Below are 23761 nucleotides of genomic sequence, written 5' to 3'. Positions count from 1 at the left end.
TACTTTATCAAAATACTAAATTTTATTTTCACATGTACATTTAGTCTCCCCACCATTTCCATTTGTCTGACCACCACCTCTACTATGCCTTATCAAAACATTCCATACATATTTAAAATGAAGCAAAGGGTGGAGTTCCGTCTTTAAAAACTAAACAGGCATTTTGGACAACACATTCTTGGCAAAGTATTCTGGACGACATTTATCAGACAGTAGGGAAAGTTCTTTCAGCATATATAAAAAGGACAGCCAAATATTAATGGTTACAGAAATAAGACTGCACATTTTAATGAATGGTTTAAACTGTTTTCTTTCTTACAGAGTCTGTCTCCACTGCCAGAGAGCTTGAATAACCTGAAAGTATACACAAAAATGTTAGAAGTTGAAGTTAAAAATGGTGTAATTACCTATCTTCTGGATAGTACAACTTGGAGGTAACTGGACTGAACTATGCCTGTATATATGAAGTATTTTAAAAATCATTACTCCTGTATTTATCTTTATTCCACACATTTATACTATTGGTTAAAAGTATTAAAATAAAGCTACATAAATGCTGTAATCTGAAAAAAGCTGTATCCAACTCTACGTTGAACACATAGTAAGTTGTGTTTTTGGATGTTTGTGTTAAGTTGTCATCCTCTAAAAAGTGCCATTTGTGGCAAACAATGGGCTGGTAAAAAGGCAAGTTTCTACTCTGCTTTAATACTGATTAGCTTAAAAGGATTACACCTCAAAGTCTTGTAGAAAGAGGCACAAAAATGTGGCAACGAATCCTTTACATACTATGCAGAGTATAAGCCATGCACTTTGCTGAACCAAATATACTTTTCAGCAAAACTTGAAAATGCAGTTTTTTTTAAAAAAGAGACTGCACACTAAGAATCTAGTGAAGGAAAGTCAAGAGGAAGGGTGTGGTGGACCAGTTAGGCAAATATTGGCTGAACTCTGTCTGCCCTGACTTAAGTCAAATCAACTTCAGTAGCTGGGACTAACTGCTTTTAAACATTTTCTTTCAAGAACCTATGATTTTGTCTATCAGTCAATTTAACACCTTTGACCACTGGAGAAAGCAGGAAAAGCATAAAACCTTCTTCCAATGATAAAATTCCTTATGCTTCAGGAATTTTGATAGGGAAATCTAAGACATGCAAGGTTAGTCTAATGTCAAGCAATAACTAATCCTGTACCTTTCTGATACCAGCCTTTGGCATGCCCTTTCACAAGAGTCAAGTTGACTTTGGAAGACAAAGAAATAAGACTGCCATAATTTCTATTGCAAAATTCCCCCTTCCCAGCCCATCCCCTAACAAAAGGGAGTTTAAGAGCAGACTGCCCAAGTTGCCAAATGCAGCAGCAGGGAAAACCACAGCTCATTTCCTTAGCCAATGTGGTGCCAAAAGGAAAATTCTGTGGGTTTAGTAAGCAAGAGATAATTCACTAACCATATAAAAGCTGGAAAAATGTAATAAAACATTAGCGTTTCCATCGTAGCCAACTAAACCCTTAAAACAGTTTCCATTTATTTAATGTGAGGTATTGTTTGTGGTTTGTAACCCTTTGAAAGTCCAAAGCTTGTAGAAATTAAAAGTGAAAAAGAATCTATAAATCTTGTTACAGAAGTTCTTTTGGATTTTTCCAAGCCACTGTAAATTCAGTTACCTTCTGGTCCTGTGTCCTGAAACAATTCTTAACATAGTTGACAAATTTGGCTTCCACTTTAGGAAGGGCAGAACCCTATTGTAAAAAAAAAAGGGTAAAGGTTTAGTATGTAAAACCACTGAATGGCTGCAATAAATGGAGAACCCTTAAGAAGTCTTAAATCCTTAGTACAAGTAAAAATTTTCAAAGCTAACTATATAGTGTCAGGAAACCCTCCCTATCATCAAAAGTTATTTAAAATAAAATTTTCAGCATCATCAAGGTTTTTACCAAACCCATCACCCTAGTATGAGGCCCTTGCCTATGCAATTGACTTGCCTTAAAAAAAACAAACATAATGTCTATCACATCTCAGCATCAGTGGCCAACATTTTTATAGCTTATATTGCTGGCTGTTAATATCCACATGCATCTAAGTGTGAGGCATCTATGAAGTTGGAACGCATCTCTGGAATTCAATGTACAAGTAATTTGCAGACTAAAGCTCTTAAAGACATCCAGGGACTTGTGGTCCCCAGCACCCTCCATATTTTCTTTTAAAATCACCACCACCTATCCTGTACAATCATACAGCAAAAAAATTGCTATTCAAAATTATATTACATTAAGAAAATTTTGAAGATTTACACTATTAGATCATGTAGGGCAATGATATACCCAACAATTCAAAATGAGTAAGCTTAACACAGTATGTTTTCCACCCTTAAAGTGTGGATAAAGCAAGTTTTCTACTAAGTGTCAGACTACATTTTAGAACCAATTTGTATTTTATAAATTAGATAAGTGGTCAGCAGGACTGGTAAGCTTGAGCCAAACTCTGAAGGACAAAACAAAGCTAATATGCAGGGCTCTGTGTGTCACGGAAGTCATGAATTCTGTGACTTTCCGCAATCTTGGTGACTTCTGCAGGGGCCAGTGTGGCTGACCTTGGGGTCAGCTGCTCAGGTGGTCCTGGAGAGCCACACCAGCCACTTCTCCTTCCCCCTCCCAGCAAGATTTAATCACAGGTATAAGTCATGGACAGGTCACAGGCCATGCATTTTTGTTTATTGCCCATGACCTGTCCATGACTTTTACTAAAAATACCTGTGACTAAATCGCAGCCTTACTAATATTTACCCACTCTGCACAAGTGAGATGCTCACACTCACTCCAAGTTAAGTCTGCTGTAAAGGGTGTGGTTACTTTGAAAGTGAATAAAATAGCGACCTGTTTCTCCATCTATACCATCATTTACACCTAGCCAAACCTCACTGAAGATATGGTGGTTACACAGTTATTACTGAAGGCGTAACTCAGTCTGTGAAACTCTTTATTGAAGGTGATGAATGAGGAAGTACCCATACCTTAACAGATTCCGCACAAGGGTCTCTGGGGCTAGACCAACAAGCTTTTACTTACAAAATGAGGGCCAAAATTTCAACCTTGTGCATCTTTATTACCAATTAGACATTTAAATGCTGATTTAGGTATCTACATACGACTTCAGGTGTCTAATTTTAAGAGAGTTTGAAATTTAAGTGTGAGTGCATAATTAATGTTGAAGACAGGGAAGACTGAAAACATGAAACCCTACAATGCCATTTTCATATTGACGTCTCAGTGTCTTCTAGTAGGATATTTGTCACATCTCCTTTCCATCAGGATAGCATTGCTGAACTACTTGAAATCCAGGACAAAGTATTCCATTTGGAAAATGAACATTTCCATCAGTTTAAACTCACCTTTTCTATGGTTGCCTGCATCTTTGCTTTAATCTCCTCTAGCGAAAGGGGTACTTTTGGTGATTTTGGACTTTGTGGTTTATTTTCCTTTTTATTAGATGCCGGAGTCTGAAACAAGCAGCCAGTTTGTTACACATTTGTCAAGATTTTGCCATTGCAAAGAAGCTACTATAATTCTCTCACTACTTTCAGCTTTTGTTTTAGAAATGAAGTTATTAAAACACTGTTCAAACAATACAAAGGAAGCGACTGAATATAAAAAATATATTGGACATCATTTAAGTATACTAAGACCAAATATGGATATTAATACTGGATGATTCCTTCTTGCTCCAGTTTCCATATGACTGTTGCACCAGTAGATTTTATGTTCTCAATCTTCAATAAGGTATTAGAAAAGTCATCACAAAATGGAAAATTATTTAATTTGTGCTCCTCACTTCAAGTGGTGACAGGTTTTAAGAGGGCACATGTACAAACCACTCAAACTTTAGATTGATATTGATGTTACAAACAATACGTTCTGTACTACAAAATGGTATATTACCAAATCACAGAAAAATGTCTGTGTGCCTTTTTCTTCTCAGGAAAATTATCTACCCAGTTCTTCCAAAGACAAACATAAAAGGCAAAACTTAATAGGAACTACCCAACTTAAAAACACTAAGGGCCTGTCGACACATTTTATAGCACTCTAACTTGCTGGCTCAGGGGTGTGAAAAATCACCCCCCTGAGCGCAGCAAGTCTGAGCGCTTTAAAGCGCTAGTGTAGACAGGCTCCAAGCACTGGGAGCTGTGCTCCCAGCTAATCCCCTTGTGGAGGTGGATTACCAGGAGCACTGGGAGAGCTCTCTTCCAGTGCTTGCGCGCAATCACACTCGCACTTCAAAGCGCTGCCGTGGGAGCATTCCCACAGCAGCACTTTGAAGTTTCCAGTGTAGCCATGCCCTAAGACAACCTATTACCATTAGGCTGGTAGTTATCAGCATCAACAGTGGTGCATGTCTGCTCCAGCTACTAATTATAATTCTATAGATAATTCCAGCTAAAGGGATAGTATACATCTGCAAGCCTCTAGTTGCTTGGCTGGAAAATTATTTTTTCTTGCCTTTCTAGCAAAGAACAGTTGTCTGAACTATGACTGTAGCTCAAAGGCTTAGACCCGATCTTTCCTTTCCCATCATTACTTCACTTATCTGGACTAAGTTCAGATAGCTCTCATTCAAAACAATCTCAAAAAGCTACTAAAAAGCCAAATGCCTGCATGCTCCAGAAAGTGTGGGTTTTTGTTGTTTTGGGGGTGGGGGGGTGGGGGAGGGAATGCTGAAGAAGGGCTATCACCTGGACTGATGGCTTTTTTACTTAAATCTAGCCTGCTACTTTTCCCAAGATGACTGCTATCTTCGTTCATATGCATTGGTTAGGAGCTTGGACACTATTGTGGAGAAGAAATCCTTTGCCTCACTAATCATGGCAGTAGGATTTCAAAAATTTGCAGAATGATTTCTAGCACCGCCTAACTTTCCTAGTTCACAGTTCACATGTGATCAGTGAAGAGCAAACGGAAAGGGCTTTTTATGCAGTCACTGAATCAAAAGCACATGAGAATTGCTTGGCACTGATTAAGGGGCCATTTGATAGGATTAAGAACTCAAGCTTAATACTTACATTAATCAAAACAGGTCACCTTACTGGACAGGAGCAAAGGCAAATCCTAGCCTCAATGGAGGTGGTCAAGATCTAACCATAACAAGGATGTGACTAGACCATATCCACTTCTGTGCTGAACAAAACATCTGAGAGAGTAGGTATCTCAGGGTTTCTAAGCTCTGAGCTGGCTACCCTTTGCAGTCCATGGTTAGTTGAGCTAACCAAGATAATAAACCATTCTCTTTTCAAATTCAGATCAGTGCTGATTGCTCACCCAAGAGCCTGTATACCCCAGTTCCCTTATTAACTTTATCCTTAAATGAAAAGATGTGGATAATGAAATGAGTCCAGTCTTTAAGCGAGAAACCAAGTTATGGGTGAATACAACTAGAACTGCTACGCCGCTTCCAACATTCATATGTTACACTCAACTGAATTTTTTTCCCCATTATACGTAGTCACTCACTTTTGATTTAGATGCCGGCGTGGACGGCTTAGAATCTTTTCCATTCTGCTTTGATTTCGGAGTACTTTTTGCTGACAAATCCCGGGCAGGCTGAAGTTAAAAGAATTTTACACTTAGCATCTTCACAATCGAAGGAAGTTATGTAATAACCGCAAATTGGAGAACAAAAGTAAACCGTTTAGAACAAAGATATTTATTTTTATTTTTTTTAATACTTGACAAACTAGAAAGGTTTATTCTCATTTAAGAGAACACTGATTTTTCCTTGCATTTCTCATAATGAGGGAACTCACTTTAGCAGTGAAAATAACCACAATCTAAAGGACTTGAAATTGTCTAGGTTATAAAAATCTAAGATGGGCTTCTGATACACTGCAGACAAATTCCGGTCCGTTACATCAAATGAAAGTAGAATGAATATGCAGGTCATTTTGGCAGAAAGTATGCAGGTTTTCGGGAGCAAAGGGGGTACACATAGGAGATACCTTGCGTTTTATTCTACTAAATCCTATATGCAAAACCGGATTACTTTGACAAACAAGTCACTGCTGCTTTTGCTATGCCAAACTCCATGAGCAAGAAAACAGCTGGTACCACTATATAGTATCAGCTATTTGCCCTGTAGCAGGGCAAATAATGGTCTAAAGGCACTCCTACTGGCACTTGAACAGTTGCCACATAACAGGGCCAAAGGGGGTGAACACACATGGAATGGGGAATTTGATAGGTCAAGTGTTAATTACTTGCTACAGATAAGAAAAAGCACAATGGAGCGATTAAGATTTCCTATCAACACATTCCAAAGTTTGTACTCCAATTATAAGTCTACAATTCACTAGTTATAAGCATATATGCACAACTGAATGGAAAATGGAAGGATAGCTAGGATTGGACAGAACTCACAACCAAACAGGCTGTGAATTAGAAACCACTTTGTTATTTCAGTACAAGTTTGTGTACAGACCAGCCAAGCTTTTATTTAAAAGACCTAGCCCTTTTGATTAAGGTAACTTTTGAAATATGAAGTGATGTGATGCTGTCCCAAGTCTGCAAAAAGACTGAAAGATTAATTTAAGGAGTGCAGGTTGACAATTTTAAACATCAAATCGATCATTTGCAGTGAAAAACAACACAAATAAGCTTTTCCCAGGCAGCTGGATATTTTACATAAAAGAAGTTTCCCTACAGGATAAATTTACAAGTTTTAAAGATGAAAATAAACTTCTGTAATACTTGACATATCCTAAAATTATCTGAAGATTTCCATCCCCCTCCACACTTGGTGATCAACACCCAAGCTTACCAAGAAATCCCTGGATTTCTTCAGAAGAGGTGCACTCTATGGCCCGACTGATACTGGAACCAGGCTGCACCCCATTTTCATTATGGGATTTGCCAGGCCAAACTCCTCTGCCCCCCAGTACCCAATTTTGTACCAACTCATTTTCTAGCTAATTACAATAATGTTTATGCCCACACCTGGCAAACTCTACTAAATTATGTGCCCCAATTCCACTGGGAGCCCTTGAACTAGCACATACTTAGTTTGAGAGTTGGCCAAATATACCAAGGAGGATTAAGGAACGTTATGTATGAGCATGCAAAGAAAAAACCTAGGATTAACTGGATTAGTTAAAGGTTTCAGAGTAACAGCCGTGTTAGTCTGTATTCGCAAAAATAAAAGGAGTACTTGTGGCACCTTAGAGACTAACCAATAAAAGAAACCTGGAAGTTCAAGACAACTAACCTGTTAACAGTATCAGTAAGTAAAAACAAACTTTGGGCAAAACTGTTTTTAAAAGTTAGAGGCTTTGAGTCTGCAGCACAACTGTGACAACAGAAACTGAATTAAATAACTATTCATATATAATTTGTAGATGAAATAATTCTGAATGAAATGAAAGCCGGTGGTTTAATTTCCTGTAGCATACTGATAAGTTTTCTGCAGGGCTGTACATACAGGGTTGAGCCAACTACTTGGGTTTTTGCATTACCTCAATGGTCTCAACGTTGAAACTGAATTACATAAAATAAGCAGAAAGCTACAACAGTCATGTGTATCTGAGACAGAAGTTTCTACTACCTAAATATGTAACCACGATTTTCATTATGTTTTAGGGTGACTGATACTAAAGATCTGCACGTTTTCAAAAATCCAGACAAACATGGTCTCAAATAGGAAGACTACTTACTTTCTTCATTGGAATCTTCTCTTCTTCCTCTTCATCTAAATCATCATCATCATCACTAGAATTAAAAATTACATTACTAAGAAGCCCACCCCAATAGGTACATAACTGTTTCAATTAACCCAAACAGTTCATTTTTCAGTGACTTCATCCTCATTCCTGTTCTTTCAATGGAAGATGTTTTAGTGAAGTAAGTGGACTTTGTCAAAAGCAAGTTAGACCACCAACTTGAAAAGAATCTTCTATAAGGTTAATATTTTACTACCCATCTTGGAAGAATGGGTATCAAGCAAAGCAGAGAATCTTTCAAACACTAAAGACCATTTTTCTAATTTTCTTCCACTTACTACTGCAGTAAGAGTAACTTAGGAAAACTCTCTCATGCTTGGAAATTGCCACTTCAAGTACATGCAGCATACTCTGCAGAGTTTTGTATTTATAAAGTAATGAGAAAAATATATATTAAGATGCTCTACAAAAAAGTGTTCATAATAGAAGATTTAAAACCTAGGTTGTTCGGCTTAAATGGCTTTCTTCCCTTCTTTCAGATCTCCACTTCTGCCTACCTTTGCACTTGCCCCTAACACTTCTCTCCCCTCTGGTTTTCTCACCCCCTATGCTACCTCTAGATTCTGCTTTAGTACAGAAGTAGCGCGCTGCCAGAAGATTAAGAAGTTTTGCTGAAGGGGTCAGATGTCATTTTTTATCATTTGTTTTCCCTTACAGTTTTCAACACAGCAGCCTCTCACAGAAGCACTTCAGCAAGTGCTCCTGGATTCATTTATGTGCTTCAATAAGACAATTAGCCCTGCTCCTCTAACTGAACTGGAATATCTCAACACCATTTCCTTCAAAAAAATTCTTGCACATACATATAGAGGATCTCTTTTTTTTTAAAAAAGAAAGAGCCCATCACTTTCCCAAATGCCTAAAACAGACTCCCAATATTGAGTCAGTGTTGAACGTAATCTATACAACATCATGACACATGAAGCCAAATCATATTTGGAGGTAACGCTCACTATAAAATTTCTAGGCTAAGTAAGAACTAAATACCCTTGATTCAATGTCATGCATATTTTTCATGCTTGGAAGTCACTACCTCTGAAAACGAAACATTTCAAAATGCAGTGCAAAAAGAAAGGAGAAAGATACACACTCTTCATCTTCATCCTCATCGTCGTCATCTTCATCCTCATCATCTTCTAACAGTTTTGCTTTTTTCTTTAGAGAAAAGATTTGTTACAAATCTGGTTACAAAGTTAAACAAATGGTTTTCTGAATGTGCAATACAGATGGTACACAAGGTTTGTCAGAAATTTGCTCTTCCCATAAACAGTACTGTATCCCCAACAAGATGAAGGCCTCTTCTAGAGTTCCACCAGTTTAAATGTGTCACTTTATATCAAATAAGTAACCTGGCGCCAACTTGTGTGTTGGTACTTCAAACTGATTTACACCTGAATTGTATTGGATTACTTTGTATTGGTAAATTTACGGACACAAACTAAAACGATACTGGTTTAAAACCAATGAGTTTTAAGGACCTGGTTTAACTAAATCATTTTTTAAATTAAGTTAAAATTGAACCACTGCAACTTTTATAGATGTAGACAAGTCAGAAAAATCAGTTCTGTTAATGTCAATAAATTAAAAGGTTTACCAAATCCCTGTAACAAGAACCAAGAAAAGAAAGCCCAAGGTCTAAAACACCGGAAGCAAGTTTAAACACTGATGAAGTTAAAGGAGTTAACCATATGCTCACCATAAGCCAAGATATGCATTTGTTTTAAAAATACAGCTGATGCTACAAACTAAAAGAATACTAGCATGGAATACTATGTGACAAGGCCCATCTTTGTGCATTATCTGCAATTTAACTACACAGGATATGGTTTTTCACTACCACCAGTTATACATTCAACCCCAATTTTTACACTAAAAAGCAAACTGAAAAATGCTAACCACTAACATCCAGTCAGACTTTAAAAATACTGTTAAATATACTTTAGAACTATGTATGGGAAAGTCCTTAGTACTGATTTCCAGGATCTGAGTACCAAGTAACCTTTCTCCTACAGTTGTCAACAATCACCACCTTAATCGCTGTAAGGAATCCAGCTGCTTACTCTGCTTTAGGTGGTAGTGATATAAACTCTTCCAGGAGAAAGTCCTGAACTTACTTCATAAGAAACGTCAACTCTACCTGTGGAGTTTTAGCTGCTATTCCGCTTGCTGGTCTCTTCGCGGAAGTGTTTAATATCTTCACTTCATCTTCATCTTCAGACTCTGGTTCTTCCTCTAATGCTAAGAAACAATACATGAATATTTTTGTACAAGGTCAAAGTGTTTACCATATTAGGGTCACCCAGAGCTACAAAAAAATGGGTCATTTTTTAACCTCAAAACACACATCACTGTCCATTTTCTAGAACTGGAGTTCCCTTGAGGGGTTTTAGAATTAACAAATGCAGAAGTAGTTTTTCCACTAGTAAGCAACCATGTTACCCAAAAATCAAGCTGTGACTATTTGGGGTATCTTTCTATGTTCAACCTATAAATATGGTTAATTTTACAAAATTTATTGATGAATGTTTCACTAGACATGGGGTCAGTCATATACTATTAGTGTAAGGGTTGTGTCCTTCTAGGACCAGGGACAATGGAGAATCATTAACATAACATTGTTCCCATTTGAATGGGAACAATCTTATGACAATGGAATGGCCACATCTTAGCTGACACCAGTTTTTTCCAACTACTCTGGATAGGGCAGGAGTCTAAAGCAGTGGAATTTTCCCAGAAAGAGGAAACAAAGAAACTGGGTGTTAATGATAGCATTTAAAACCAGAGGCTGAAAGAGGAACATGGGCTCATGCTTTTGTAGAAGGGTCCTTTTTGGCCTAGTGTGTCCAGCAGAGGGAGCTTTACCTGGGCTGACACACAAACTCTCACCAGTTTGGTCAGTTTGGAACAGGGGTCTCAAACACACGGGCCCGCGTACTTATTTTCTGCAGCCCGCCAGCTCCCCATGGCACCCACGCCCCACCAGCATTTACCTAGAGTAGCTCCAGCCTGGCACACACTGGGGACAGGGCAGGCTCCCTGCCTGCCTGGCCCCTACGCTGCTCCCGGAAGTGGATAGGACCTGGGGGAGGAGGGGCACAGGGGTCTCTGTGTTGCCCTGGCCGCTCCTCCAGGTACCCCCCCCCAAAGCTCCCATTGGCCGTGGGAGCAGCCAGGGCAACACACAGACCCATGTGTGCACCAGGCTGGACCCACCCCCAGAACCCCTCCTGCAGCCGAACCCCCTGCCCTGAGCCCCCACCCCTGCCCTGAACCCCTTGCTGCACCCCGCACCCCGACCCCCTGTGGGCAGGGAGGGGGCGGAGTTGGGGGTGGGGATTTCAGGGAAGGGGTGGGAAGAGGCAGGCCCTCAGAGAAGGGGTGGAGTGGGGTTAGGGCCAGGGGTCAGTGGTGCGGCCCTCGGGCCAATGTACTAGTCCTCACGTGGCCCTCGTGGTCATTTGAGTCTGAGACCCCTGGTTTAGAATGTATTCTATATTTGTGACTAATATGAAACTTGTAAGTCTTCTCAATGCATTTTTAAATATAACATACCTACAAGATGCTGGCCACTGACATGAACTGGCCCTGAACCACATTTCAACCTCAAAACAACTGGAGGTGTAATCTCAAAGCCACCTAAAGAAACCTGAAGAGAAAGTATGTTGGTTATTTAACAGCAACTTAGTCAACACCTGACCACCAAATAATAAGTGCCAGAACAGGCAGCCAACCGAAATGATGCAGAAACAATGAAAATGGTAGAGCTGAAAGAGCTGGCATTAACACAAACACAACAAACCAGCAGCTTCCTCATAGCAACAGTCAAGAAGGAATTATTAGAATGTTCAGCAGGCATTATTTATAACCCACATACAAGTGGTACCCAGTACAGTACCTCACTCATGCTCTACAGTGTTCCACTAGACTCATATTAAACAGGTAAGACCAAGAGAGAACCCTGGCAGGTATCTAAAAACCTCCCTGGGGTCTGAGAATCAAACTGAGTTCTCATCTCACTATAGATCAACATCAGTATATAGGTTGTGCGGGTCTACCTGGCCCCTCAATTCCACCTTTATAATCATCTCTTCACCACTGTGTAACCCAATGCCTTCCCCCAAAGGGTATGCACAGGTGCAGTTGGAATAAACTATGCATAAGGAGTAACATCTATCTCACACTTGTTGGCTCTACAGGACTAATGAATAAAGCAACAGAAATTCATCACTGACACGTGCAGTTATGAATGAACACCTAGGTGCACATTTGCTGAGTAACATGCACTGTGATTTACAAATAACTGAAATCGCTCTAAATTAAGGAAACCCACTCAGATCCAGCTTAGCACAAAATAAGCTTCCATTAAGAGATTAAAGAAACATTAGACCACCCAATTTCCCCCCCCCCATATTTTAATTAAAATGGAAGCTTTATAAAGTTAAAAATTCTTCCATTTTCCAAATTAAATGACAGTTATGCTCATGTCCAAGAACCTGAGAATGAACTGACCAGAGACCCATCCAAGAATACAAATGAAACAGAAGTATTTTAAAAATTCTCATTTAACTCCTGAAGTTAGAAACAAGGATTTGCTTTATTATTTCTACTTTGTTAGTGTTTCTTAGCTGAGATTACCACTTGACACCAAAGTTTATCAATAATATATAGGTTTGTCCTTACCGTAGGCTGGACTGACATTTTCAAAGATGCCAGCGTGACTTTAATAGGGTTCCCTTCATAGTCCAATGCCTCTGCTTCTATGACATGTAATTCATCTTTGGCACCAGCACCCAAACTGACCTATGCAAGAAGTGAAATATATTATCCTTTATGAAAAGCTGAACCACCATTCTTAAATTGCCAAAACTGTTAGAAGAAACTTAGAATTTAAAATGTATTTGAAAGTAATTCACAATTTTAACAGTATTTTTACCCCTTAAGACTAAGTAAAGATATGTTTTTTGGATATCTTTCTGCAGTGAAACCACCAGAGACTTATTTAATTAGCATCAGACTGCAGTTAGATATAACCTGAATTATTAATTTTCAATAATGAGAAAATAGTAACCAAACTGAACTTTTTATGCTATAATATACATTGAACAAAACAAGGTTTTTATAGTGTTTAGTTGTATATTTGTATAGTTCCATCATTCCCCAAAACCATAGTGACTAAGATCAAACTGATCTAGTGGGCCAGGTGAATCCATCTGGTAACGGATATTCCAGGGACACTGACTTGCACAGATGAAAACAGCACAGCCACCTCACCTCTTGTTCTCTCTAGACTTACACCATACCAATTAACTGGCTGGGGAAAGCTGTTTGGTCCAGACAGGAGTTCTAGCCAGGTACCTGTGATGAAAGTGAGGCCAGTATCTTATAAGATCTGATTAAGGCTACTGCTTGTTTATTCAATATTGCACACAGTTCTGGTCGCACCATCTCAAAAAAGGTTAGGATTGAAAGAAGTAGAGGGCAACAAAAACGATTAAGGGTATGGAACATCCTCTATGTGAAGAGAGATTAGAAGGATTGGGACCATTCAGCTTAGAAGACAAGACAACTAAGGGGAGACGTGACAAAGGTCTATAAAGTCATGAAGGGTGTGGAGAAAATGAATAGGTAAGTGTCTATCCTTTCACATAAAAACCAGGGACAACGGTTCTGCTGTGTTTTGCTGACTGATAGCAACTGTTTTGTATGTCTGTTGATCTGCCCACCCTATCCTTTTGTGGCAAGAGACTGCATTAGCAGCTCAGAGGAGCGGCTAATAGCCTTCCAACAGCTATGAGTAGCAGCTGAGTTTGCGTCAGGAAGCCATGTAACTTATGGCCACAGAATCTATAAGGAACCATGGTGATCATGTAGTCTGATGTCCTGTATAGCACAGGCCATAATACTTCCATAAAATAATTGCTAGACCAGATCTTTTAGAAAGACACCCAATCTTGATTTTAAAGTTAATGATGGAAAATCCACCATCACCCCTCATTTCCTGTCTGAATTTTCCTAGCTTCAACTTCCAGCCACTGTGTTATACCTTTCTCTGCTATATTGAAGGGCTCATTAAATCTTTGTTCCCCATGTAGGAACTTATAGAAGGTAACCAAATAACCCCTTAACCTTGTCTTTGTTAAGTTAAATAGATTGAGCTGCCCAAGTCTATCACTATAAGACATGTTTTCTAACTTTTTTCATCATTGTTCTGGCTCTTCTCTGAACCCTCTCCAATTTATTAAAATCTCTCGATTTGTGGGCCCCAAAACTCAACACAGAAACAGTAGCACCAGTGCGCAATAGAGGTAAAATAACCTCTCTATACCTACTCCAGACAAGTTAAGCATCTGAAAGGCTACTCAGTGATTTATGTCATGTATTGCCGTATATATAGTTCACATGTAGTTCATTATGACCTTTACCTCCTAAACATACAATCAGAAGATTCCATTTTATCTACTTCACCTCTTCCCCATCTACTGGGAGAATATTTATGTAAATTAGCATATCTATATTTCATCTGGAAACTCCTGGGGGCAGGGACAGTTTTCTATGAAGTGGGGTCTCTGGAGACTACTGCAGTACAAACTATAGATTTACAGATTAGACATTCAGAAGGGATCATTGTGATCGAAATCTGACGAACTGCGTAACACAGGCAACAGAACTTTCTGGAATTTTTTAATCCCTGTTTGATTAGACTAGAGTATCTTTTAGACAAAAATACAATCTCAATTCCTAGTAATGTACACTCCACAACCCCAATGAAGAACTTATTGTAAAGGCTTGGTTTCACTCTTCATTAAATACAGGGAATCAACCCGTTTACTATGAAAAATATACACCTTCCACTGATTTACAACCCAATCCGCTTAAAGATTGAACTTCCTGAAATTTTTCAAATCAATGTTATCCTGAGGTTTATTTAAATATCAGACCCTTAAGAATTTTATTTTGAGTGTCATGATTTTTTTAGCCTCAAATGGCATTTTTTTTAAACTGATCTTCGTAGCATTTATTTAAGGGATGGGCTACTTTTTAGAGGCTTACTATGCATTTATTAATAAATTACAATTTGTTAAATTATGAAAAATGCTGTCCAGGATGCTGAATATTTCAGAACAAACTTTCTGTACTGATGCTGGAAGGCTATCATCCCTCCACACTCAAGCAGAGCTAAAAATGTGTGTTCCCTATAGCATATGGCGATTGTGACAGTGCTGAAGTGTGGTGGAGAAGCAGGCAGGCAACTGGCCTAACTTTACTCCTTTGAGTTTGTATGTGACACCTTAACTGCTAGAAGTGTGTTTATGAATAAGAACGGCTCTTATCCCACAGTAACTGCATTAGAGGCAATGCCTTTTCCCACTGTTAGGATTGCAGCAAAATTGTGCATCAGTTTCAGACTGTATAGATTCCCCCCCGCCCCCGACAGTACTTTTTAGTGTGAGCTTTCTTATGATATCCACGACTGAATAACCTACAGTTGGCTCCAGTAAAGTTATGTTTCATTTAGTAAGTGAATCATTGCTCTCGTAATGATTGTATGTTCTTCTGAACAGGAGACAGTGTATAGGAACTAACACAAGAATGACTAGGCAGACTTAAGTACCCAGCTCTTTGCTATCATGTAACTTAATTTGGCTTTCACTTATCACAATTTAATAGTCTTCATATTACATGACTGATTTTGGGTACACCCAAGAGCTCAATCTCCAGTCTTTGACATGCTTCAAAAATAAGGACAATTAAGCAGTAAAACTCCAGAAAAAGCAAGAAAAATGTAACACTTAAATATTGATGTTTTTTAAGCTCGTCTTGTGTAAAAAGTCTATCAACTGCAAAATTTAATCATTTTCTTGCTTTGATTTTTAAACAGCTACAAACAATTGTAAAAGTACCATTATCCCCCTTAGAGCTCCATATTCAGCCATATTCAGCATTGTGAAAATAAATGTAATTTAATATTAATATTAAAATAATTTAATTTTGCATTTCAATGCTTATTCTCTTTAAAAGCAAACTGAAAAACATTCAATAACAGAGGTGGGCAAACTACGGCCCGCAGGACCCTCCTGCCCGGCCCCTCCCCTGCTGTTCCCCCTCCCCCGCAGCCTCAGCTCACTGTGATGCCAGTGCAGGGCTGCGAGCTTCTGCCAGTAGCGCAGCTGCAGAACTGCGGGCTCTGTGCTGCGCAGTGGCATGGATGGCTCCAGCCAGGCAGCATGGCTGCCTGTCCTGGTGCTCTGGGCGGCACGGCTCTAGCGCTGCCAGCCACCAGTGCTCCAGGCAGCGCAGTAAGGGGACAGGATGGGGGTTGGACAGAGGGCAGGGGAGTTCGGGGTGGTGGTCAGGGGGCAGGGGCATGGATAGTGGCAGGGGTGGTCAGAGGATGGAGTGGCAGGGGGACAGTCAGGGGGCAGGGAGGGAAGGATGGGGCAGGGGACAGGGAGGGGTGCGCACAAGCATCGGGGACAGGGAGGTTGGATGGGGCAGGATTCACCGGAGGGGGCATCAGGGGGGCGGGGTCAGAGCCACGCCTGGCTGTTTGGGGAGACACAGCCATACAACCCGATGTGGTCCTCAGGCCAAAAAGTTTGCCCGCCCCTGCATTAACATGCATACATAATTACTTCATAATTATATGTTTTAAAGGAACATCTTCTAAACTGAGTCCAGGGTTTTCTTTCCCTCATCAACAGGTAAAGACATTAAAAGAAATCTGAGTAAGAGAGCATTTTCTACACTTAAGCATGATTTCATCAACTGCTGCTATTTACAGTTTCATCCAAAAAAATCTCAAGGAGCTTTACAGACTATGTATAGAAATCACTTCAGTCCACCACTGAAATGTAGACATTTCTGGCATTCTGCATCGATCACTACATTAAATGTTTTAGGAAGAAATAAATGAAAGATACTGTACTTTATTAAATTATGTGCAGAGTATATAAAAATCAAAGATTGTAAGTATTTTAAATTAGATTTGAAATCAACATCTTATGTTAAGGGCTAAATTTACTATAATTATTAAAATGATTCAAATAAATACAAAAATAATATTAAGCACTACATTTGCTGCCAAGTTTCAAACCACTGAACTGGAGAGAGTCCCTGGTTAAGCACCTGGAACCAGAGTTTATTGAAGTTCTAACCCAGCTGTTGATAGCAATATTCTCTGCATTTGCAGAAGAGGCTATTTTCTTCATTTCAGTTTAATGACTAACTCATGAACAGTTAAAAACAACCAGGAGCTGAAAAGGCAGGAAAGCTTGTTTTCTTCTTCCAATCGATGAATAAAACTATGTGTGAAAGGATGAGATAGTAAATAGTGGTGTCCCCCAGGGGTCTCTTCTGGGACCAGTCCTATTCAACGTTTTCATAAATGAACTGGAAAAAGGGGTAACAGTGAGGTGACAAAATTACTAAAGATAGTTAAGACCCAGGCAGACTGTGAAGAGCTACAAAAGGATCTCTCAAAACTGGCTGACTGGGCAACAAAATGGCAGATGAAATTTAATGTCGATAAATGCAAAGTAATGCACATTGGAAAACAATCCCAATTTACATATAAAATGATGGGGTCTAAATTAGCTGTTACCACTCAAGAAAGATCTTGGAATCATTGTGGATAGTTCTTTGAAAACATGCACTCAATGTGCAGTGGCAGTCAAAAAAGCAAACGGAACGCTGGGAATAATTAAGAAGGGGATAGAAAATAGGACAGAAAACATTATACTGCCTCTATATAAATCCATTGTAGCCCACATCTTGAATACTCTGCAGATGTGGTCACCCCATCTCAAAAAGGATATATTGGAAATGGAAAAGGTTCAGAAAAGCGTAACAAAAATGATTAGGGGTATGGAACAGCTTCCGTATGAGAGATTAATAAGACTGGGACTCTTCAGCTTGAAAAAGACAGCTAAAGGGAGATACGACTGAAGTCTATGACGGGTGTAGAGAAAGTAGATAAGTGTTTACTGCTTCTCATAACACGAACTAGGGGTCACCAAATGAAGTTAATAGGCAGCACGTTTAAAACAAACAAAAGAACATATTTCTTCACACAATGCACAGTCAACCTGTGGAACTCCTTGTCAGAGGATGTTGTGAAGGCCACGACCATAACAGGGTTCAAAAAAGAACTAGATAAATTCATGGAGGCTAGGTCAATCAATGACTATTAGCCAGGATGGGCAGGAATATCTTTGAAAACTCATGGCGATCTGGGGAAGTCCCGGACGATGACTGGAAAAAGGCTAATGTAGTGCCAATCTTTAAAAAAGGGAAGGAGAATGATCCTGGCAACTACAGGCCAGTCAGCCTCACTTCAGTCCCTGGAAAAATCATGGAGCAGGTCCTCAAGGAATCAATTCTGAAGCACTTAGAGGAGAGGAAAGTGATCAGAAACAGTCAGCATGGATTCACCAAAGACAAGTCATGCCTGACTAATCTAATTGCCTTCTATGATGAGATAACTGGCTCTGTGGATGAGGGTAAAGCGGTGGACATGTTGTTCCTTTACTTTAGCAAAGCCTTTGACACCGTCTCCAACAGTATTCTTGCCAGCAAGTTAAAGAAGTATGGGCTGGATGAGTGGACTATAAGGTGGATAGAAAGTTGGCTAGATTGTCGGGCTCAACGGGTAGTGATCAATGGCTCCATGTCTAGTTGGCAGGCGGTATCAAGCGGAATGCCCCAAGGGTCGGTCCTCGGGCCGGTTTTGTTCAATATCTTCATAAATGATTTGAAAGCTGGTGAGGATTGCACCCTCAGCAAGTCTGCAGGTGACACTAAACTGGGAGGAAAGGTAGATACGCTGGAGGGTAGGGATAGGATAAAGAGGGACCTAGACAAGCTAGAGGATTGGGCCAAAAGAAATCTGATGAGGTTCAACAAGGACAAGTGCAGAGTCCTGCACTTAGGACGGAAGAATCCCATGCACCGCTACAGACTAGGAACCGAATGGCTAGGCAGCAGTTCTGCAGAAAAGGACCTAGGGGATACAGTGGATGAGAAGCGCATATGAGTCAACAGTGTGCCCTTGTTCCCAAGAAGGCCAATGGCATTTTGGGATGTATAAGTAGGGGCATTGCCAGCAGATCGAGGGATGTGATTGTTCCCCTCTATTCAACATTGGTGAGGCGTCATCTGGAGTACTGTGTCCAGTTTTGGGCCCCACACTGCAAGAAGGATGTGGAAAAATTGGAAAGAGTCCAGCAGACGGCAACAAAAATGATTAGGGGACTGGAACACATGAGTTATGAAGAGAGGCTGAGGGAACTGGGGATGTTTAGTCTATGGAAGAGAAGACTGAGGGGGGATCTGATAGCTGCTTTCAACTACCTGAAAGGGGGTTCCCAAGAGGATGGCTCTAGACTGTTCTCAGTGGTAGCGGATGACAGAACAAGGAGTAATGGTCTCAAGTTGCAGTGGGGGAGGTTTAGGTTGGATATTAGGAAAAACTTTTTCACTAAGAGGGTGGTGAAACACTGGAATGCGTTACCTAGGGAGCTGGTGGAATCGCCTTCCTTAGATATTTTTAAGGTCAGGCTTGACAAAGCCCTGGCTGGGATGATTTAGTTGGGGATTGGTCCTGCTTTGAGCAGGGGGTTGGACTAGATGACCTCCTGAGGTCCCTTCCAACCCTGATATTCTATGATTCTATGAATAGTGTCCCTAGCCTGTTTGCCAGAAGCTGGGAATGAGCGACAGGGGATGGATCACTTGATTACCTGTTCTGTTCATTCTCTCTGGGGTACCCAGCACTGGCCACTTTTGGAAGACAGGATACTGGGCTATATGGACCTTTGGTCTGACTCAGTAGGGCCATTCTTATGTTTGTATGAGATCTACTAGTTCTAAAATCTTGAAGGATATGGTGACCAGACATAATCAGTTCAACTCACTAACTACAGATAAGACTTACTTAGCTTTAAACACAAACCATGTTTTGTTCAACTTTTTTCTTATGTACCAGCACATTTAAAGTAGTTTTATTTAGTAAAGTTAAAATTTTATTTTGTGCATTTTAATTAAATTTGCATTTCTATCCAAATACAGCATGAGAAAAAGTAATAAAAAACCATTGTCAAAGTACATCATTCACCATTTTCTAACAAGTAAAAATTAAGAATCTAAGTGTAAGTTAAGATATGTCACAGCATAATTAAATATGTTGCTAGCAAAAACCACCACCAAACTTAACATAAAGGCTATGTTTAGCTGCAAATCAAAATATTTTGATTAACAAATGAAAATCAACATCTCTAAGACAAAGGAAAAAATGCAAAACATGACTAAAATTGAGGATTTAAATTAAAGTTTCCTGCTTGCAATGATTAAAATCAGTGACTTAAATCAATCCACCCTGCTATATGGCAAAAGCAGTGATATCACACAGTTATTTCATCAAGTCTTGCAATAGAAAAGAATCCTGAATTCTTAAACTGGCAAGCAACTGAACAAATTGCTTGGTAAGTAAATGCTTAAGCTTGACATACAGGTATTTTAATTTTTGCAGTAGTGAAAGGTATAATCATTACTCAATTTGTATTAAATTGTTTTTACTTTTCCAAAACAGCGTTCCGACATATAAATCTGACATACATAACATGCTTATTTTAAAATTAATTTCTCTTCATCAAAAAAGAAGAGTTCTTAGTAAATTTTAATTACATCAATAATTCTGAAGAAATTTAAATACAAATTATGGAAACTGAATAGAAAATAACAAGTTTCATGTAATTTTACTTTTAAGTATCTATCTCAAAATACTTAAGTAGCTTTTATAAATTTCACAAAAGCACCACTGAAATACAATGGAGCACAACATCCAACACACAAAACTATACAGCAGGATAAAAGTGATTCAATGATTTTCATTTATGATTCCCATGATTATGAAGGCTGAAAGCTACCTTCCACAGGACCATAATCTTAAATTTCCGAGCATGAGGACTTACTGTTCTCAGTGACAACTGGTGTTCATTTTCCTCATCGTGCACCTTGAAGTGATACTCCTTATCTGCTTTTAGTTCACAACCTGCAAAAGTTCGGTTAAGTTACAGGTAAAATATTTTAACTATAAAACTGCACATATACTTATTACATATTAAAATGTCTTTCCTTTCAGTACTTATTTATTAGACGTTAGTAAAGCCAAAACCTACAAGCTTGCACTTCAAAAATCTAAATTTGTATACAAAATGCAGGGTTCCTCAATGCTCACATCTCAGATTTAATAGCAGAAAGAAACGCAGCGAGGTCTCAATACCAAAGCTAACCTTTAAAAAAAAAAAGGACAGAACATTTGTTAGTACGCTAGAAAAAGGCAGAGCACAATATTTGCTTCTTATTTGGTCACCTGATTGGTAATTCGCAAGTGTCCGTAATTTTTAAGGGGTCTCAGAGAATCGTTTGTGAAAGCTGCTGAGATTCAAATGTATTAAAACAGTTAGCTGCAGTGGGGCCGATCGCGTACTAAATATGGGCCTGCGGGGTTCACAAGCGGGGCCCGGTTCCGCCCACGCCTTTTCTCTGCTCACAGCGCGGCCCTTCCACGTGCTTCACCCCGAGACGCAGCCGCCCCACGCTGCCGTGTGCGCCCAGGGCATTTACCGGCTGCAGGCCCGCCGCGCGCGAGGGAAGCGCATCCCCGGGAACTAGCCGCTCGGAACTAGCTAGCTCGGGAACCAGCCCCGGGGAGAAGCGGCTGCTGCCGCCTGGGGAACGCGGGGAGCAGGAGGAACAAAGCGGCGGCCGCTGCCAGGAGCTCGAGGCCGGAGCAGACGCCACGTGCGAGCGCCAGCCACGTGGGGTCGGAGGGGTGGGGGGGCTGCCGCTCCTAGAGCGGCTCTGCGGAGTCCCCGCCGCGAACCCTCGTCCCGCCCCCCCCTCAGCCCCCGTGCGCGCGGCCACCCCGCGAGCAGCCTGGGCCCAGGCGGCCGCGCCATGCCCGCGAGGATAGCGGTCCCCAGGCGGGACGGGCCCGATCGTGGGCGGCGCGGGTCGTTACCGAAGAGGAAGGTCTGGGGGCGCAGAGGGCCCATGCTCTCCATGTCCATGCTGTCCTCCATGGTCTCGGGCCTGCTCCTCGGGAGGGTAGTGGCTGCGCTCTCCGGACGGAATTGCACTGAGGGGAAGCTTTCGCCACCCCCACACCACTATATAGCCTCCGTGTTCTCGCGAGAGCTGCACTCTGTAACCCCGCCCCTTCCCCTTGCCTTTCTCCACCGCGGCAGCCATGCGACCCCCTAGTGTCTACCTGCGCGTGCGCCGGCTTCGCTCGCGTGCTCCTTCGCTTCCTTGCTGTGTGGGCTCTCGCGAGCTCTCTGTCCCCTCAACCCGGGAAAGGGGGGGCGTCTTGTGTTCAAAATGGCGGTCGGTGTCCCCTGCTCCTGGCTATTATCACTCGCGGCAACCCCCCTGAGCCGCGCCCCTCCACGCGAACACAAGTTAACTGCGGCTGAGGGGAAGTGGGCTGGGCTCTCCCGCAGCCGCGTGCATCTGGGGCTAGGCCCCCAATGTCACGCGTTGTGTGGCGACAGAAAGAGCCACGGCAGAGCTGTGACCCCCACCACACGCCCTTCCGAGGCCTGACCCGCTCAGGGGACACCGCCCGCCGCGGGGGCGGTTTATACAGCCCTGCGTGCTCCCCTGCCAGGATGGGAACCGTAGGAAGCGGCTGCGCCGCAGTGGCAGGGCTGTGCAGTGTAGATCCCCTCAGGCAGCTCAGCCCTCTTCACGCCCCTGACCAGCAGGGCCCTGCTGTTGGGTATGTCTACACTGCAGTTAGACCCCTGCAGCTGGTGTGTGCCGGTTGACTTGGGCTCGAGGAGCTCGAGCTAAGGGGTGGTGTAGATGGTCAGGCTGGAGCCCAGACTCCAGCGCCTGCAAAGTGGCAGGAACTGGTGGCCCAGCCTATATTCCACCTTGGTCCCGAGGCCCGCCGGGGATATCAGTTGGCAGCTCCTTCACGGGGCCGTGAGCACGGGCGAGTACTTGGCGCGGTTCACCCCAATCCCGTACACGTGCCCCGTTTGCAGCGTGAGGGAAACCCTGCCGCACGTCTACCTGGAGTGCGCCAGGCTGCAGCCCCTATTCCGTCTCCTCATGAATATTTTGTTGATTTTGGTTGCACTTTTCCCCTCACCTCCTTATCTATGCACTCCCTGTCCGTGGCCCCACTAAGTCGCGGGACCTCCTGGTCAACCTCCTCCTGGCCCTAGCTAAAGTGGCCATCTATAAAACCAGGGTGAGGAGGTTGGCCAATGGAGTGTCCTGTGACTGTGGAGCCTATTTCTGATCCTCCGTTCATTCATGCCTCCGGGCAGAGTTCCTCTGGGCGGCGTCCACTGACTCCCTTGACGCCTTTGAGGAGCAGTGGGCGCTGTCCGGGTTCCTCTGCTTGGTGTCCCCGTCTGGTTCTCTTCATTTGACCCTTTGACCGCACTCCTGTCCCTGTTGTTCATTAGTTGTCCCCTGTAATTATTTGGTTTTCCAGGTCGTGTGGACCCCCCACTTAGGCTGGGGGGGGATTCTTTAGCAGTGGGCAGGCTTCACACACCCACTTCCTGGATCCCAATAAGGCAAAGTGGCAGGATTCCAGAGCTGGGGCTGGAGCTGGAGTGTCTGCACTCAAACAGTCCCTTCACCGGAACCGCTTCACCTGAGTCAGCTGGCATGGCCCAGCCATGCGTGTGGAGCTGTGTAGACATACCCTTAGAGCAGCGGTTCTCAAACTGTGGGTCAGAACCTCATTTTAATAGGGTCACCAGGGTTGGCGTTAGACTTGCTGGGGTCCAGGGCAGAAGCCTGAGCCCCATCACCCAGGGCCAAGGGCTTCAGCTCTGGGTGACAAGGGTCAGGTTACAGGCCCCGTGCCTGGGGCTGAAGCGCTTGGGCTTTGGTCCCCACTTCTGGAGACGTAGTAATTTTTGTTGTCAGAAGGGGGTCATGGTGTGATGAGAGAACCCCTGCCTTAAAGGAATAGTGTC

General features: G+C 41.9%; 1 protein-coding gene across 1 annotated transcript; it reads right to left on the bottom strand.

Annotated features, from left to right (window-relative positions):
• NPM1 (nucleophosmin 1) lies at window positions 1-21934 on the bottom strand. The gene is made up of 11 exons (XM_073355994.1): window positions 21781-21934; window positions 20729-20808; window positions 12441-12560; window positions 11313-11406; window positions 9898-9998; window positions 8851-8915; window positions 7695-7749; window positions 5503-5592; window positions 3387-3494; window positions 1663-1737; window positions 1-354 (listed from the first exon to the last, which is right to left on the bottom strand). The coding sequence occupies exons 1-11, from the start codon at window positions 21839-21841 to the stop codon at window positions 316-318; spliced, it is 888 nt and encodes a 295-aa protein (XP_073212095.1). The 5' UTR covers window positions 21842-21934; the 3' UTR covers window positions 1-315.
• Window positions 21935-23761: the final 1827 nt, after the last annotated feature.

Source organism: Lepidochelys kempii, chromosome 8, assembly GCF_965140285.1.
Source record: "Lepidochelys kempii isolate rLepKem1 chromosome 8, rLepKem1.hap1, whole genome shotgun sequence".
Lineage (NCBI taxonomy): Eukaryota > Metazoa > Chordata > Testudines > Cheloniidae > Lepidochelys > Lepidochelys kempii.
Note: the sequence above shows the minus strand (reverse complement) of the source record. Positions and strands in the feature narration are given on the sequence as shown.